Source organism: Lolium rigidum, chromosome 3 (assembly GCF_022539505.1).
Source record: "Lolium rigidum isolate FL_2022 chromosome 3, APGP_CSIRO_Lrig_0.1, whole genome shotgun sequence".
Lineage (NCBI taxonomy): Eukaryota > Viridiplantae > Streptophyta > Magnoliopsida > Poales > Poaceae > Lolium > Lolium rigidum.
The window spans coordinates 98,868,009-98,883,556 of record NC_061510.1 but is presented as its reverse complement, the minus strand read 5'-3'; the positions used below and the strand labels follow the sequence as shown (position 1 = coordinate 98,883,556).

Sequence of the window (15,548 nt, the reverse complement as noted above, 5' to 3'; positions counted from 1 at the left end):
CATCTTAGCAGATGCCCCATCCGGCCGAACCGCACAACGGCGGATGCACTTAACTGCATCGGGTTTTTCCTTGCGAAAAGCGACGCCGCATAATAGATCCCGAATATCAGTACCATAAGTTCGAATGTTCTTTTTACGTTTTTCCGTATGTCGTATCTGTTCTGTCGAATAGGCCTGGTACTGCAAAACAAGGTTTTGCTATTTTATGTATATCTCGGACCTACATTAAATAAAATGTCAGTACACAACAATACAAATCAATTTTTGTTGTTGTTGTTCTAACATCACACAATACAACAACATTCAAATCACATAAGAGATGTTCCAGATAGTACCTCGGTGAAGTAGTCCCGCATCAACATCTCCGACCCATCTTTCGGTTGCGCGGGATGCAGTGGCAATCGACGGTTGATCCTTGCCTCTTCCTCTTCTGGTTCTTTTCGTCGTGGAGGCTCTGCACCGCCATGAGTAGCATGTTTTCGATCATCGTCATTGAGTTCCCAATCAAAATCATCTGACAAAGAGGAATCGAAATACACATCCACGGAAGCTTCGTGCCGAACTCCACAATTCGCTCCACGAACTATATTTCCACGAATCGGTCCCGTACTTTAACAAATCGTTGCTAGAATGTAAGTAAAATCGAACGCCAGTCGGAATCGTACGATCGTACCTTCGAGCAACGACTAGGCAAGTAGAGGGAACATCGCAGGCTAGGGACATCGACGACGGGAGCGCGAAACCACCACTTGCCGCTTCCACCAAAATCCATGGCGGCGGTGACCGGTGGCGCTAGCGGCTGAACTAGCAAGCATGCTGTAACACCCCAACCTTGAAGTTCTTTATGGATAAACTTCCATTAAAAAAAAGTGCAACTTATTGTTATGAGTATTCTAACAATTCTATTAAGCTCTGGGTCACGCCTCGGCTTTAAAGGCGAGGAACGAGGAAACTAGCAGTGGGTACACTTCTCCGGGGGGGGGGCGAGGTTGGAGCATGCGAGATCTAGGGCTAGAGTCAGGAAGCGTCTGTGACGGTGCGAGGGTTTCGAGCTGAATGATCAACAGGCCATTGAGTTTCGGCGTGACGGAGAAAACACCATATTTTATGGATCCGCCAGCATATCGAGGCGCGATAAAGATTTACTGCAAAAAATAATTTGAGGTTAACTTTTTTTTTTTGCTTTGCCTGTGCGGAACTCTTTTTCAACACGATACCGTGGAGCGACGGTTAATTCCCGGTTTCGGCTTAACCTTTGTTTACCGACAAACAGAGGACTCCTTCGCTCCTCTGTTATTCCCAAATCCCAACCAAATTGCGTGATCCACATCTCAAAAAGAAAAAAAAAGTTGTGTGTGAATTGTGATACACTGATACCCCACTCCCACCCTTGCCGGCGTCGATGGAGTACGAATTCAGCAGTCGTTCGGGGTCCGGATCCTTCGTCTCCGGCGGCGGCAGTGGCTCGTCCCTCTACCCGCGCGTCAACCAGCTCTCCCACGGTGCCGTTGCCGCACCGCAGCGGGCCGCGCCCTACCAGCACGTCACAGCATCTCCCTCATCACCCGCCTCCCCGGCCCCCGCTCCCTCCTCCTCCTCGTCCTCCGCACCGTGTAATCCCCTCTTCCCTCACTCGGTACTGGTTGCTTGGTCTTCGTTTTAGATCGAGTAGGCCACACTATATCGTTTATTCCATCAATTCAGAGTGGTTTCATGCGTGTTAGGTCGGCAGATCTGTTGTTTGAGTCAGCTATTAAGGAGTAACGAGGTTGTGTTTGAGAGTGGGAACTGGGCAATATAGACCTAAAACTGAGGTGGTTACACCTGACTTTTTCATTGGACTTTAACCCTATCATTGCTCTAATAGCCCTCTCTCTGTGATTTAATCATTGACATGTTAACTTCCACACAAATAAGGTCCTGCCGAAAGCTGAAAATAATTGGGCGAAATCGGTTGGACTTTGAATTTACACACAAGAAGCGAATGCCCGTTTATATTTATTTCCCTGTTGCCACTATGCAAGACTAACAAACTGTACTTGCGCCCTTTCATACCTGTTGTCACGAACAGGTCATGATTTACTAACATTATTCATTGTTTTGCTGCAGTGGGCATAAAAGCTGTTATAAAGCCAGAATATCGGATAACCCCTCCTGTAAGTTATATGTTCTACAGTATTACTCAATCACTACTCTCTTGTTCTCTTATGCAAGAGGTGTTCATCTCCTTTGGTGCCCAAAAAATCATATATTGACTGCAGCTCCATTGAGTTCCATTTTCTTTCTGGATTGGTAATAGTGTTACACCAACATAGTGAATACTACTGTAGGTTTTAGTAAAAAACTATTGTATTATATGTAAGTGGTTGCCTTGAAGGCTTTAACTTCTGTGCATTGGCTGGACATAACCATAACATAATGAGTGACTAGTTTTCTATTGCCTGTCATTCTCCTTGGGACTGTGAAGAAGGAACGAAGAAAGTATGTTGCATCTCAGCAAGATATGTTGGTTGATCAATCTTCATGTCTTTGTGTGCTCAATGAGAGCATGACAATAAATTTTAGAAATAATACTGTTTGCATCATTCCAGGAGTCACAGTTAGCTGTCCAATTTGCACCATTCATGATCTTCTTAAGCATGAATAATAAATATTAACGATTTATCCCTTTGATCCGACCGACATGTCGTAGGCAGAGGCCAAGTTTTGTTAACTTTTGGGGGCATCTCAGGTCAGGTTTTCCTGACGTACCATTGCTTAGATACATCTAGCCATCCTGTAAATTTTTATGGTTTATGCAATGGATCCATTCTTTACCTAAAAGGCATGCACTGTTCTGTTAGTTACGCTTCCCACTTAATGTTTGGAGAACTTTCCATCCTTAAACCAGTGCTATTTTTTCAGCCTCGGTTGGCACCACAGATGGTAGAAGTTCCCCGCAGCACCTTTAATTTCGATTTTGAGTACGAAAGAATGATTCTTGCCGAGGCAGAGAAGGAGAACCCCAACTGGGGCAAGTTTGTGGCTGAAAGGCAGACACCACCAACACAACAACAACCACAGCCACCAGGAGGGCCAAGACACACAACTACCACTACTTCTATGGTAAACAATATTTCCCACTTCTTCTCCCCCTCACCCTCCCTCCTCCTTTCTGCCTAAGGAGCCGTACATTAATATGATGAATCATGTATTGTAACTAAAATGATCTTTGCAGTTTGTTCAAAGCTAGCAGCACCTTCCATTGGTTCTTTTAACGCCTTTTCCTGTCTAACAGTCTGTATTAGTCATGCAAATTTACTTACAAGTTGTGTTGTGCTCGGAGTTTCCATCAGATCAGACTTGAAGCCCATTCGTCCTGTGCATCTAAAATACATTTTGCTTGAAGTTTCTATTAGCTCAGACTCCAAACCAGTCTCATCTATAAATTTTCTGTGAGGCATGCTATTATTAAGCCCAAAACCTTAAGTTATGTAGTCAAGTGCAGGCCATCCATTGCCAGTTAAATTTGACTGTTGCAGTGACAATTGGTACCATGGTTCTACAGCCATTTTTGTTTTGAAAGATTGGTTTATCTACTTGTTATAGTTCAGTTCAAGTGAAAGCCTTTCATGTGCAGTTACCTCTGATGAATTTGGATAGTATGTTTGGGTCTTTTAGATGTTCAAAACCCAGGGGAGAGACAGAGCAGCCATCACTTGTGTTTATTGTTACAAGTTCTCTTTCATCTGTCTTTCCTCTCGTATTTTATGGTTTTACCCATTTGTATCTTCAGTACAATCCTGCAGATGCAGGCATTTTATGATTCCGTTATAGGATCCTTGCCTCCTTTGCGTCCTTCCACATGATAAATACTTGCCAGATGTTTATAGCAGATGCGTACCTATGAACAATAGAATATCTCTGAATGCTTATTTTCCTTCTGTTTTGCCCTTATGCAGGCTGCATCAGTAGATCCAGTTGTGGAGAAGTATATCTCCATGGGGCTTGGACGTCAAGCTGTGTCATTTGCCGTGTTAAATTATGGAGATAATCCAACGAAGGCATGCTCCTTTCCCCTTGTTCATCTTGTGCTTTAGCAAAACTATCTCTCATCATCAGTAGTTACTAAAACCAATGCTCTGCTAGCTTAAAATGTTTGTCCAAGATCAATTGAATAGGTACATACAGCTGACTGCTCTTATGATTTGTAGTCAATTTGATGCACTTCTCCGTACCATGTACTATTCAATGGTAAAGCTATGCACTTGCTGTCTGTTGGCCTAACTTGTTGAAATAGTTGTCTCTGTGGGAAAGAAACTCCTTGTCTATTTAGAAAATATTGATTGTAGTCGGCCATTTTTTTAGAGTAAATTGTTGTCCATTCTGGGTAAAGCTGTAAACCACAAAGTTTAACATGTAAATAGTTCTACAGTAGTCGAATCCCTCAGGAGACTTTGTGTTATGCCGATTAATTCAGTAGTTGGACTTTTTCTCATGCCTTTCAATTTTCAGCAGAACTTGCAAGTAGTATAAACCTGGTACCTTGTGTCCTGTTCAGGTGAAGGAGTTTGTGAAATCCTACAACGCACTCCACGAGATGGGCTTCACCTCCCCGAAAGTCCCTGAGTTGCTGGCGATCCACGACAACGACCTCTACAAAGTTATCCAGCAATTGTAAAAGCACATCATAGTCCACCACGAGTGGACACCTTTTGTCCCATTCTCATCCTATGCTGCTCAGCCATCACCGTACCGCATAGATGCAATATTTGTCATCGCTTGCCTTCGCTTGAGGTACTGAACAGTCCTGAATGGAGTTAAATCGTATACTTGCGCGATTACACTGGCTACCTGTTGTGCAATGTGAACTCTGAAGGCATGTACTCATGCAAGGTGCTTAGAGGTGCTTAGAGATATGCTTAGAAAATCAAATTGGTTTTTTTCCAAGCAATAGAAAGATGCTTAACTTGGCACCTCTTATATATGTAGAAAATGTTTAAGAAAAAGTGGTTTATTTTTATAAGCACCTCTCTAAGCACTCCCCGTTGTACATGGCCTAATGCGCTTTTCTGTCTGCTTCATATTCTTTTAAAAAATTTCAAGACACCTCCAAAATGGAGTCGGGTTCATCATCAAAAGATAAAAGAGCTGTGTGTGCCGGAACACCAAAATACAAAGAAACATCATACAAAAACGGGACTTAGAGATAAAGACGAAGGTGTCTTAGGAGCTACCAAAAACGACATATGAGTTCGATAAGTGCAGCCGTAGACATACCAATTCATTGTTTTTACTCTGTTACTCATATTGTTGAGAAAAAAACAATCACCATTAGTTTTTTTTCATGTGATGCGAAAGATGAACTTGCAAATTTCACACTGAGAATATCATAACCCGATTCTCTACTATTTCTCCTTTTTAAGTAATACTAATTCATCACAAGATGCATCTAAAAAAAATCATCACAAGATGGGACATATGCATATTTCTTCTAGCTGGAAAGGAAATAAGAAAGTTCTATTTTGAAATGCTTTCCGAGGCGTTCGATTGATGATACGAGGCTGAAGATGGGCATCACAAATCACGCCGGTCTTCTTACCTTCCATATTTTTCCTCGACGAAGGTGTTGAGTATTGTTTATATGTTTGTTGTAAGGTAAAATGTGACGTGCAATTATGAACATAAATAAATTCTGAAATTTCATGTTATTCATAAATAGTGAGAGTGTGATGTATACCAAAATGTTGTAGGGGAACAACTATAGCTGAAACAGTTCACAATATTGCTGAATGGGATCACAATATTGCCAACAAGAAGGCCCTCCTCCATTGAGCTTGCTCGGTGGGCATCGAGCCCAAGTTAGACGCAACATTGTGGAGAATAGGTCCAGGTCGCTCGATTCGGCTTTGGTAATACTCCCGCGAGCTAGACTTGTGGTCCGCGAGCCTGAATTGGCGAAGGCTGGTGTGTCCACTGTTGGGGTAAGAGGCTAGAGAACTGAGATTTTTTTTTTAATTTGTTAAGGAAGTTTAGACATGTTGCGAGTGTGTATGGTTTTTATTGTATGCACATGAGTGACATATGTAGCAACCGTGGCATCTGATGAGAAAGGTTGAGTTTTATATTGGCAATATGTTTTCACATTGTTATCGGCATGTTTTTGTATGTCATGCATTTTGATTTTCACGTTGCATGTGTTGTGATGTGCTTTTGAATGTGAAACTGCACGAAGGATTTTTGACAAGATCATGAAAATAATGTGGCAACCATGATGCAACTTTTTTTTTTGCAAATGGTAATTGGTTGTCGCAATCGGAGATCTAAGAATGTGTGATAGGTTGTGCTGATTTCCTTATATGTTTGCATAGGATCATGCATCAAACAATATGTACATACATATAAGAGAGGGTCATGATTTTATACTCTACCTGAAAAAACCCACTGCATAGTAGGTTTCATTAGTTTGAAGAGGAGGAACATGTTTGCCTGATCCATCAATTAGCTAAAAATATATAGCGAATATTTGGTCTACTCGTAGGAAGGCACGTATATTTAGCTAGTAGATTAGAAGGTCAGGAGCGAACTGATCAAGTGAAACTACCGCCATGCATAAGATATTTTCTCCTTAGTTAACATACACCAAACTCCTAGAAAAATGCATCTCGTTTTTCTACGGTGCAATCAATATATGTTAAACATTAATTCATTTGAAATTCTTATATGAGTATAACGTTTTTGTTATAAAAAACCCCACCAAATGGACTCCAAAGGTTCGCCAAAGTGCACCGAGCATTGTTTTATGTGAGATTTATACATCTATACTACTAGTACAAATGCTCGGGCGTTGCCACGAGTCTCAAATTTTATTTCTCAATGCACATATATAATTCAGAACTCACTATGAAAATTCAAAACAAATCAAGGATATCATAATGTACTACATCATGATAATACCAAATGCGATAACAAGACAACATTGTTGTGCATCTGCGTGGTTTCAAATTTTAGGTCTTCTTGTTACTCTTCCACAGTAAGTTCCACATTTGTGTTCTAGGCCGTCATAACTGTCGACTCAACAACCTCTCCTTTTGGATGCATTATTGTCTCATAAAACATGCATGCTTCAAACACAGATACAACTGAAGGAATACTTCTTTTCTAATTATTCTAAACAACACTTTGATATTCATAAATATCCGGAGACAAACTCTGGATCGTAGCCTTCTGTATCAAACATACAAAAGGGGCTTAGCAAATACCTTGTAGTGCGGATGCTAATTTTTTTAGGCAGCGATTCCTCCTTGACCGCTCCAGAAGAGGATGACCATGAAAATCAAGAAAAAAAAGGTGTGAACAGAGTAAATGGTCTTTCACCTTAACTCTACTGGTTAGAATTAACAATGGAACGCTGTCTTCATGCAGGTTATTATTTTTTATGTTAAACATCTGAGGATGTAATTTATCATTTGACATGTTTTTAACAAAGATTAGCATCTGGTAATATGTTTCATCATGTAGCCAAGTGCAAATCAATTATTTATGTAGTTCATTAATTTCACGAGTATTTGCCTGTCTTACTTTACCACTAATCTACACATGCACACAAAACTTGTTTGTGCCTTCTCCATATATACACGTTTTTTTTTTCAAGCATGGACTCTGAGGTGGGTGATGATACAACAATGTAGTCTGAAGTTAATGTAGCCTTCCATCAATTTTTTTTGTTCTTTTATTTCCTTGCATCCCTTAGGATCATGTGAGCTTTATTTTATCCACCAAGTCATCTACAAAATTGATCTTTCATTTTATTTATACAGCGGCTGACACATATTATTTTTGTGTAGTTTAGCGCTCGGTCAATTGCTCATATATACACGAAAATGAAAATTATAAATACTTTAATTTTTTATTCTGTTTGAGGGTCCCATTCTTCAGTATATTCCTCATGATGGCAACATATGGGGTTTGTGGCAACGTCATGAGCGACGTTGCCTTTATGGCTGCAGATGAGTACAGATTGCCCCAGAATCAAGCACGGTTGACAAGGTGGCGTTGCCAGATGTCAAAGCCGTCAACGGCAGTGATAATATGACTGGCCAAGAATTGAAGACTCTGAAGTTGCCGGATAGGATTGCCTTGTTTTGCTTTGAACATCCCAGCGTCATGCATGTAGCTATTAGTCATGTGGTTATGTTCTGTGATTGCTCCCACTATGGATAGTGGCATCGTTCTCGCTAGTGGGAAGGTGAGACAACTTTAGCTGCAGTGTGCCAAATTCGAGAATATAGGAGATAACTCTAAACTTGACGATGATCCGGATGTTGCTTGCAATTTTTCTGAGTGCTTCTTCATTTGTAGGCTAAATATTAGTTGGTTGTTGTTACTTTAATATTCAGGTAGCATAATAGTTTATAATAAAATGTAAACAATCCCCTTCAAAAATGGAATTGAACTTGCAGACCCAAATAAATTGACTAGGATTATATCCATGTTTCTTTGCCCAATTACCAGTGTGAAACGAAAAATCCATATAAAGATATTTTCATTTGGTAAATATTGATGTTAAATGTGTGCAATCTATTTGTGCATTGGCCAACACGTGCATTGCACGCACATGATTACTAGTAGAGGTCAAAGACGCGAAACAGCAAGAAATCCTCGTTACTCCGCCACAGAGAAAGATCAAAATGCATTAGAACTTCAAGTGTAAGTGCCCAAGTATTACTCAAGTTGCGCAACTTTATACACAATAAATATATAGGTTGCAACAAGAAAAACAATCCTTCCATTGCGCATAACAACAATTTAAACATTGCTCATTGATGTGCCACTGTGCTATCCTAGCAGCCCAAATATAATCCAAGATATCCAAGAAATCTAAATTGACAGTGAAATACAAGTAAAGCAATCCAAGGTACTGATTTGGTTACTGAACTACACAGTCCACCGAACATCAAACAAACCTATCCACGAGCAGGAACAAAAAATTACATGTCCAGGAGCAGGTCCCGAGCTGGTACGGAGGACGAATGTCGCGTCGGGGTTGTCACCTCCAAGAGCCGCCACAACGTGGATGCCTTCCTCTCCCTCGCGAAGAGCACACCTCGAGTTGCTTCTGCTGGGCAGTCAGTGCTTGTAGTGACTAGGACCTGATGGTGCCACAGCTGGTTCCACGGGTTGGTACCCTGGCCGTACCATCGGGCAGCGAGATCAAAAACTCGAAGATCATACGGGGGCAGTAGACGAAGTGCGGCGAGTCAAAGAACATCGGGTAATCCGGATCCTTGAGGTGGCCGGAGTCAGAGAGCGTGGCCGACTAGTCGAAGACACGCCTGGAGGTGCACGGGGAGGCCGAGGAAATGAGAGAGAGCCGAAGAGCGGGCATGCCATACCGTGTGCCGGGTCTCCCTCTATGAAGAGCGACCGGGCCATACAGCCACAAGGCGGGGTCTCCGGCGGTGGAGAGTTGTCGCCCCATACGGTCGCGGAGGCAAGGATGGGTGACGTGGACATGGGTTGGTGTTGCCCGCGCTAATGCTGGAGGTGTCGTCATAGCTTGGATTCGATCAGTGCAGGGCTGGTACAAATAAATTTTGGACCCGAGACAATAATAAAATAATTTATTCTAAACTTTTATACCAATGCATAACTTATTTTATTATACTACAGTGTTAATAGTTTCCTCATTACACGGTTAACATAGTTAACCAAATATGAAATATTACAAATATTAATTTATCATTTTTAAAATTATTACATATACTTGTGCTAAACAAATGTATTTTACAAAACCATGTTATTTCTACTCTACATTGACAAAATTGTATGGACCTTACTTTTTTTCCCATCTACATTAATGTTTAAATATATTTAATAGTTTTTTAGGTATATCTATTGGATATGTCTCCTAACAAATACTATCTCAATAGGGAGATTTCTAGTGAAAGGAAAGGTGGGAATACTGTGTGGCCAGGTGCCCATCTTCAACCTCGTATCATCAATCGAACGGCTCAGAAAGCGCAAAGTGACGTGGTTCTCCCCTATCCGACACGGTATCTACTAGCACACACAGACATGTGGCCCCACAGCCCACCGTATTCTCCGGGTCCACGCAATAAACGTCGCAAGCCCCGCAACCCTCGAGACCATTGTTCGTCGGTCTCCCCTCCCGGAAAGAAGAGGAAGGTTCGCGAATCCCCTTCTCTCTTCGGCTTCCTCTTCTTATTGCTTCTCCCCCGAGCCATAATCCGATCCTTGATTGAATCGCAGAGGGCGGCAAGGGTGATCCGGCTGGCGCGAGCGCGACCATGGCTTACGTCGAGAGAGGTAATCCCCTCTTCCGATTCTCTAGATTTCTTGCAAGATCTGTTAATGTTCTCTATCAGCCGTTGGAATTTTGATCTGTGACTTCGTGCTCGTTAGTCCGCTCGCCTGCACGATTCGTCGAATAGTTTAATCTAGATAATTCCCACGGATAAATTTCAGTAATAGTTTTGGAATGTAGTCGCGTTGATTTTCTTCGGGCGCTGGAGCGACGAGTAGATCAGTCTGGTATAGGTTTGCAGTGTTCTAGACAAGCGTCAGCACCTATAGTGGAGACCTCAGCAGGCTTTGTTACATATTATCTTTGGCCAGTATGTATTTTCTTGCCTGCTGCAACGTTCTGAATGAGCGAGCTATCATCTTGTAGATTCCTTCTCACATGCTGTGTCTGTTTTGAGACTTGCACAAGGAAAAACCTAGCTGTCAAATTGAAAGATTGCCCAAGGTTTTAAGGGCTCTTACCAAATGAACAGTCCCACTGCAAATGTTGTTCTATGGATGTTTTTTAAGCAAGTTAAGGCGATTCATGAAGGGTTCCTCTCCTGTTCTAATTAGTAGCTTATACTATACTATAAGCTCCCCTAAAGCAGGCATACCTGTAAAGAAGAGGCAAGGGACAATGGACATCAAGTCTTACATCCGTTGGTCGTCAGTCTCCATTGGGATCTTGAGGCAGCACCACTATTAGCCTTCCTATGTTCAATGTCACTCCGTCCAAAACCTGTCCTAGGATTTTCTCACGAGGGTCGTATCACCGGGGGTGAGGCATTTGCCAATTAGCTCATGCACCTGCACATCCAAATCATCGCCAATTAGCTCATGCGACTGCAAATCCAAATCCTGTTTATGATGGTCGCCTAGGGAGAAAACTTTTAGGACATGGACACGTTTGGCTTGATTGAGTCGCTGGGGTTGGCAAAATCTGGCGACACGGCAACGACACGAAGGCCACAACTATGATCTACGACACGTCTAGCGTGTCTACATCCTGACTTCGTACTGATTGTGTGTCCCATTTTGATTGAACCTTATAAAGTCTGTCTGTATCTGACTAGATACAGACCCCCTAGAATGGCGCTTTATGAGCCAATGCATTGAGAGTGGCCTAATGTTAGTGATGCTATGACTTCATCAAGATTTGCATAGTGCGCAAATTTTAGAGTGAAATGAGATTATTTTTCATTTTTCTCCAGGGTAAGATTATTAATTTGGTGTAACTTCAGATCTAAGCACATATTGGTGATCCCAAGCTCACGTCTAGATTTCTCAATCATATTTCTTATTTTCCCAAAATACTTGATTCCTTAGATTGCTACATGTATATAGAAAAATTTCTCAAAATTTATGAGGTAGGTCAATTCGCTGGTCCATGGAGACATGTCTTGTTACAGAAAAGCTGAAGGTGACTTTTTGAGGACACTTGATCCCTTCTGATTGTTTCCCATGTCTCTTCCGTAGTTTGGCGCATCAATGTGGTGTAGTTCGTTGTCAGAAATGAGTCCTATGGCTGCTGTAACATCAAATGGTTCTGATAGTTTAACCTTCTTATGAATGCCTAAATATATGAAGTTATTGGTTAAGGTTTTCCTTTCTTAGTTGGATCAAGATCCTATGCTATGCTCCTGAGAGAATTCAAGGTTTACAGTTTACCCTGACTTGCATGATGGACATGCATAAAGTTACACCATTCACCCTTTTGTAGAAAGAACTTCATGGTTGTTGAACTTTCGTGGTTTCATTTCTGACATTTGTCTTTTTCTATGAATATTATGTGTGTAGGCTTTCGTCCAAGTAGATTGACCATCAATCTCATTTATTTCTTCCAGGTGTTGTGAAAAACAAGCGGACAATATGGCGACTAAGCATAATCCCTGACTTCTTTAAGGCTGTCGTGAACTTCATAAGAATGTTCATTCTCACTATGTTCTCTGTAAGTAACCAGAATTAAACTGCTCACATTATCTTGTTATTGCCACATTTTCCTTTTGTTCCATCAGTTAAAACACAGTATAATTCTCACACCTTATCTTTTAGGTCGAGAAGACAGACAGCTACAAGAAAGGATATGGTGGTGGTAAGAAGTGGGATGGTGGACCTGGTGGGGGAGGTCCTGGTGGCGGTCCATATGGGGGCGGCGGCGGTGGAGGTGGCCCTCGTGGTCCTCGCACACTGTCTGACCTCCGCTCCAACGATCAGAGTAAGTCCTAACTTGAATTTCCAGAATGTCTAACCCAGTTCAGCATGGTGGATTTGAGATTTCTGAACCAACTTCACTAATTTCAGGTTCCCTCCCTGCTTGTGGATCCTGCTGTGGATGACCATTTTAACTCAAGGACAAAATTTTACGGCAGAAAATCTTTCCTTGCATATTTCAACAGCAGAGCAAAATTAACGTGATGTTGTGAAGAGTATTAGTATGTCCAGTATATATATTCTGTAGATTGTTTCTGATGTTATTTGCATTCTGTATTCATCATCGCTTGCCTTGGCTTGCGGTACTGAACAGTACTGAATGGAGTTAAATCTTATACTCACACAGTTACACTGCTTGGCTGTTGGGCAATGCGAATTTTATTAAGCTGTTCTGCTGCTTTGTAACCTTGTTGAGATTGGATTTTACTTCACTGTTCTTACTTGAGACTGGACGTACTATCGTTGCTGGATAATTTTTTACCATTTTGCGTGAAAAATTGTACCTCGAGAATACCATGGTCCGGTTCTTTACTATCGTTGCTGGATAACTTCGGATAATTCTATTTTGTGAATGCTGGTCAATTTCTCTACTACGATAATGCATCAGTTTTGAAATTTGATTTTCAAATCCACTCTCGATTCCCGCCTCACATAGTCACTTTTAACCGTTGATTTCCCTTCATGTATTGATATCCACCCCTCATCATCCCAAGTTCCGACAGATCAGATGGCTATAAGCAGCTTTTTTTTTTTTTTTTTTTTTTTTTTTTATAGATATGGGAGTATAGCTCCGGTCTCTGCATCAATCGATGCACACATTCATTTATTAAATAAAACGTCAATGTCAAGTACTTATTACATAAAGATAGTCTCACAGATCAAGCAATCTAAAAAAGTATCGAAACGGAACAAAAATAGATGAATGGTAGACAAAGAACTATCCATCTAGAATTCTGCTAATGTGTCGCCATCCAGAGAGCTCTGGAAATAGCAGTCCTGAGTGACCTCCAGGAGCCGGTTGCATCCAATAACCATGGTATCCCGCTGGTCCGTCGGGAGCAAGTATGCCCATTGTTGTAACCAATGCGCCGCACGAAGAATAACCTGCAAAAAAATTGTTCCCTTTTGTTTATTAAAGATAATATCATTCCGACTAGTCCAAATCGACCAACAAAATTGCCGAAACACCAATTTGAATATACACTTTATCTTTATTATTCACTCCATTTAGCCAATTACCAAATATATTAGTTACATTGAAAGGGGGTGGAATATTATATGTAAAAAATATCATGTGCCACACAATTTTTGCAAAAGGACAATGAAGAAACAGATGGTCAACAGTTTCATTAGTGTTGCAAAAACAACATTGTTGACAACCTGTCCATTTTCTCTTCGCCAAATTATCCTTAGTAAGCAACACTCTATTACTTAAAAACCACATAAAAATCTTAATTTTTAGAGGAACCTTAATCTTCCAAAGATATTTCCGCAAAAATCTAGTATGACCATTCATAAGATCAAGGTACATGGATTTAACAGAAAATAAACCAGATTCATTTAGGTTCCAAACAAAAATGTCGAGTTCATAAGATAAGTTAATAGACATAAGCCGCTGGCATAAGTGTAACCATAAATTGTATTTATACTCATTGAGAGTTCTTCTAAAACCAATATTCAGCGGTGGGTGTGCCAATATCGTAGAAACCAACTCATTCTTCCGTTGGACAATATTATATAACGACGGATCTGAAGGAGATATGCCCTAGAGGCAATAATAAAGTGGTTATTATTTATATCTTTATGTTTATGATAAATGTTTATATATCATGCTATAATTGTATTAACCGAAACATTAGTACATGTGTGATATGTAGACAACAAGAAGTCCCTAGTATGCCTCTTAAACTAGCTTGTTGATTAATGGATGATTAGTTTCATAATCATGAACATTGGATGTTATTAATAACAAGGTTATATCATTATATGAATGATGTAATGGACACACCCAATTAAGCGTAGCATAAGATCTCGTCATTAAGTTATTTGCTATAAGCTTTCGATACATAGTTACCTAGTCCTTATGACCATGAGATCATATAAATCACTTATACCGGAAAGGTACTTTGATTACACCAAACACCACTCTGCGTAAATGGGTGGCTATAAAGGTGGGATTAAGTATCCGGAAAGTATGAGTTGAGGCATATGGATCAACAAGTGGGATTTGTCCATCCCGATGACGGATAGATATACTCCGGGCCCTCTCGGTGGAATGTCGTCTAATGTCTTGCAAGCATATGAATAAGTTCATAAGAGACCACATACCACGGTACGAGTAAAGAGTACTTGTCGGAGACGAGGTTGAACAAGGTATAGAGTGATACCGAAGATCAAACCTCGGACAAGTAAAATATCGCGTGACAAAGGGAATTGGTATCGTATGTGAATGGTTCATTCGATCACTAAAGTCATCGTTGAATATGTGGGAGCCATTATGGATCTCCGGATCCCGCTATTGGTTATTGGTCGGAGTGAGTACTCAACCATGTCCGCATAGTTCACGAACCGTAGGGTGACACACTTAAAGTTGGATGTTGAAATGGTAGAACTTGAATATGGAATGGAGTTCGAATATTTGTTCGGAGTCCCGGATGAGATCCCGGACATCACGAGGAGTTCGGAATGGTCCGGAGAATAAGATTCATATATAGGATGTCATTTTATGTGAAATAAAATGTCGCGGAAGGTTCTATGGAAGGTTCTAGAAGGTTCTAGAAAAGTCCGGAAGAAACCACCAAGGAAGGTGGAGTCCACAAGGGACTCCACCTCCATGGCCGGCCAGCCCTAGATGGGGTGGAGTCCCAAGTGGACTCCACCATAGGGGGCCGGCCACCCCCACATGGGAGGTGGGAATCCCACCTTTGGGTGGGAGTCCTAGTTGGGCTAGGTTTGCCCCCTCCTATGGAAGGTTTTGGTTTCGGGTCTTATTCGAAGACTTGGACACCAACACTTGGGTTCCACCTATATAATGAGGGGCCAAGGGAGGG

General features: G+C 41.2%; 2 protein-coding genes across 2 annotated transcripts; both read left to right on the top strand.

Moving 5' to 3' along the window:
- The first annotated feature begins 1,389 nt into the window (after positions 1-1,389).
- LOC124697822 lies at positions 1,390-4,981 on the top strand. Its single transcript, XM_047230359.1, has 5 exons — positions 1,390-1,613; positions 2,110-2,156; positions 2,905-3,105; positions 3,942-4,043; positions 4,541-4,981. The coding sequence occupies exons 1-5, from the start codon at positions 1,403-1,405 to the stop codon at positions 4,658-4,660; spliced, it is 681 nt and encodes a 226-aa protein (XP_047086315.1). The 5' UTR covers positions 1,390-1,402; the 3' UTR covers positions 4,661-4,981.
- A 5,120-nt stretch (positions 4,982-10,101) lies between these two features.
- On the top strand, positions 10,102-12,890 carry LOC124697821 (selenoprotein K homolog). Its single transcript, XM_047230358.1, has 5 exons — positions 10,102-10,167; positions 10,252-10,308; positions 12,132-12,235; positions 12,340-12,502; positions 12,589-12,890. The coding sequence occupies exons 2-5, from the start codon at positions 10,290-10,292 to the stop codon at positions 12,621-12,623; spliced, it is 321 nt and encodes a 106-aa protein (XP_047086314.1). The 5' UTR covers positions 10,102-10,167; positions 10,252-10,289; the 3' UTR covers positions 12,624-12,890.
- Positions 12,891-15,548: the final 2,658 nt, after the last annotated feature.

Excerpts from the sequence above, each read along its gene's own strand:
- LOC124697822 (XM_047230359.1), top strand. The coding sequence starts at position 1,403 with ATGGAGTACGAATTCAGCAGTCGTTCGGGGTCCGGATCCTTCGTCTCC. Across the intron at positions 1,614-2,109 it reads CTCCTCGTCCTCCGCACCGT|TGGGCATAAAAGCTGTTATA; the intron begins GTAATCCCCTCT and ends GTTTTGCTGCAG. Across the intron at positions 4,044-4,540 it reads ATGGAGATAATCCAACGAAG|GTGAAGGAGTTTGTGAAATC; the intron begins GCATGCTCCTTT and ends TGTCCTGTTCAG.
- LOC124697821 (XM_047230358.1), top strand. Across the intron at positions 12,236-12,339 it reads TCATTCTCACTATGTTCTCT|GTCGAGAAGACAGACAGCTA; the intron begins GTAAGTAACCAG and ends CTTATCTTTTAG. Across the intron at positions 12,503-12,588 it reads CCTCCGCTCCAACGATCAGA|GTTCCCTCCCTGCTTGTGGA; the intron begins GTAAGTCCTAAC and ends CACTAATTTCAG.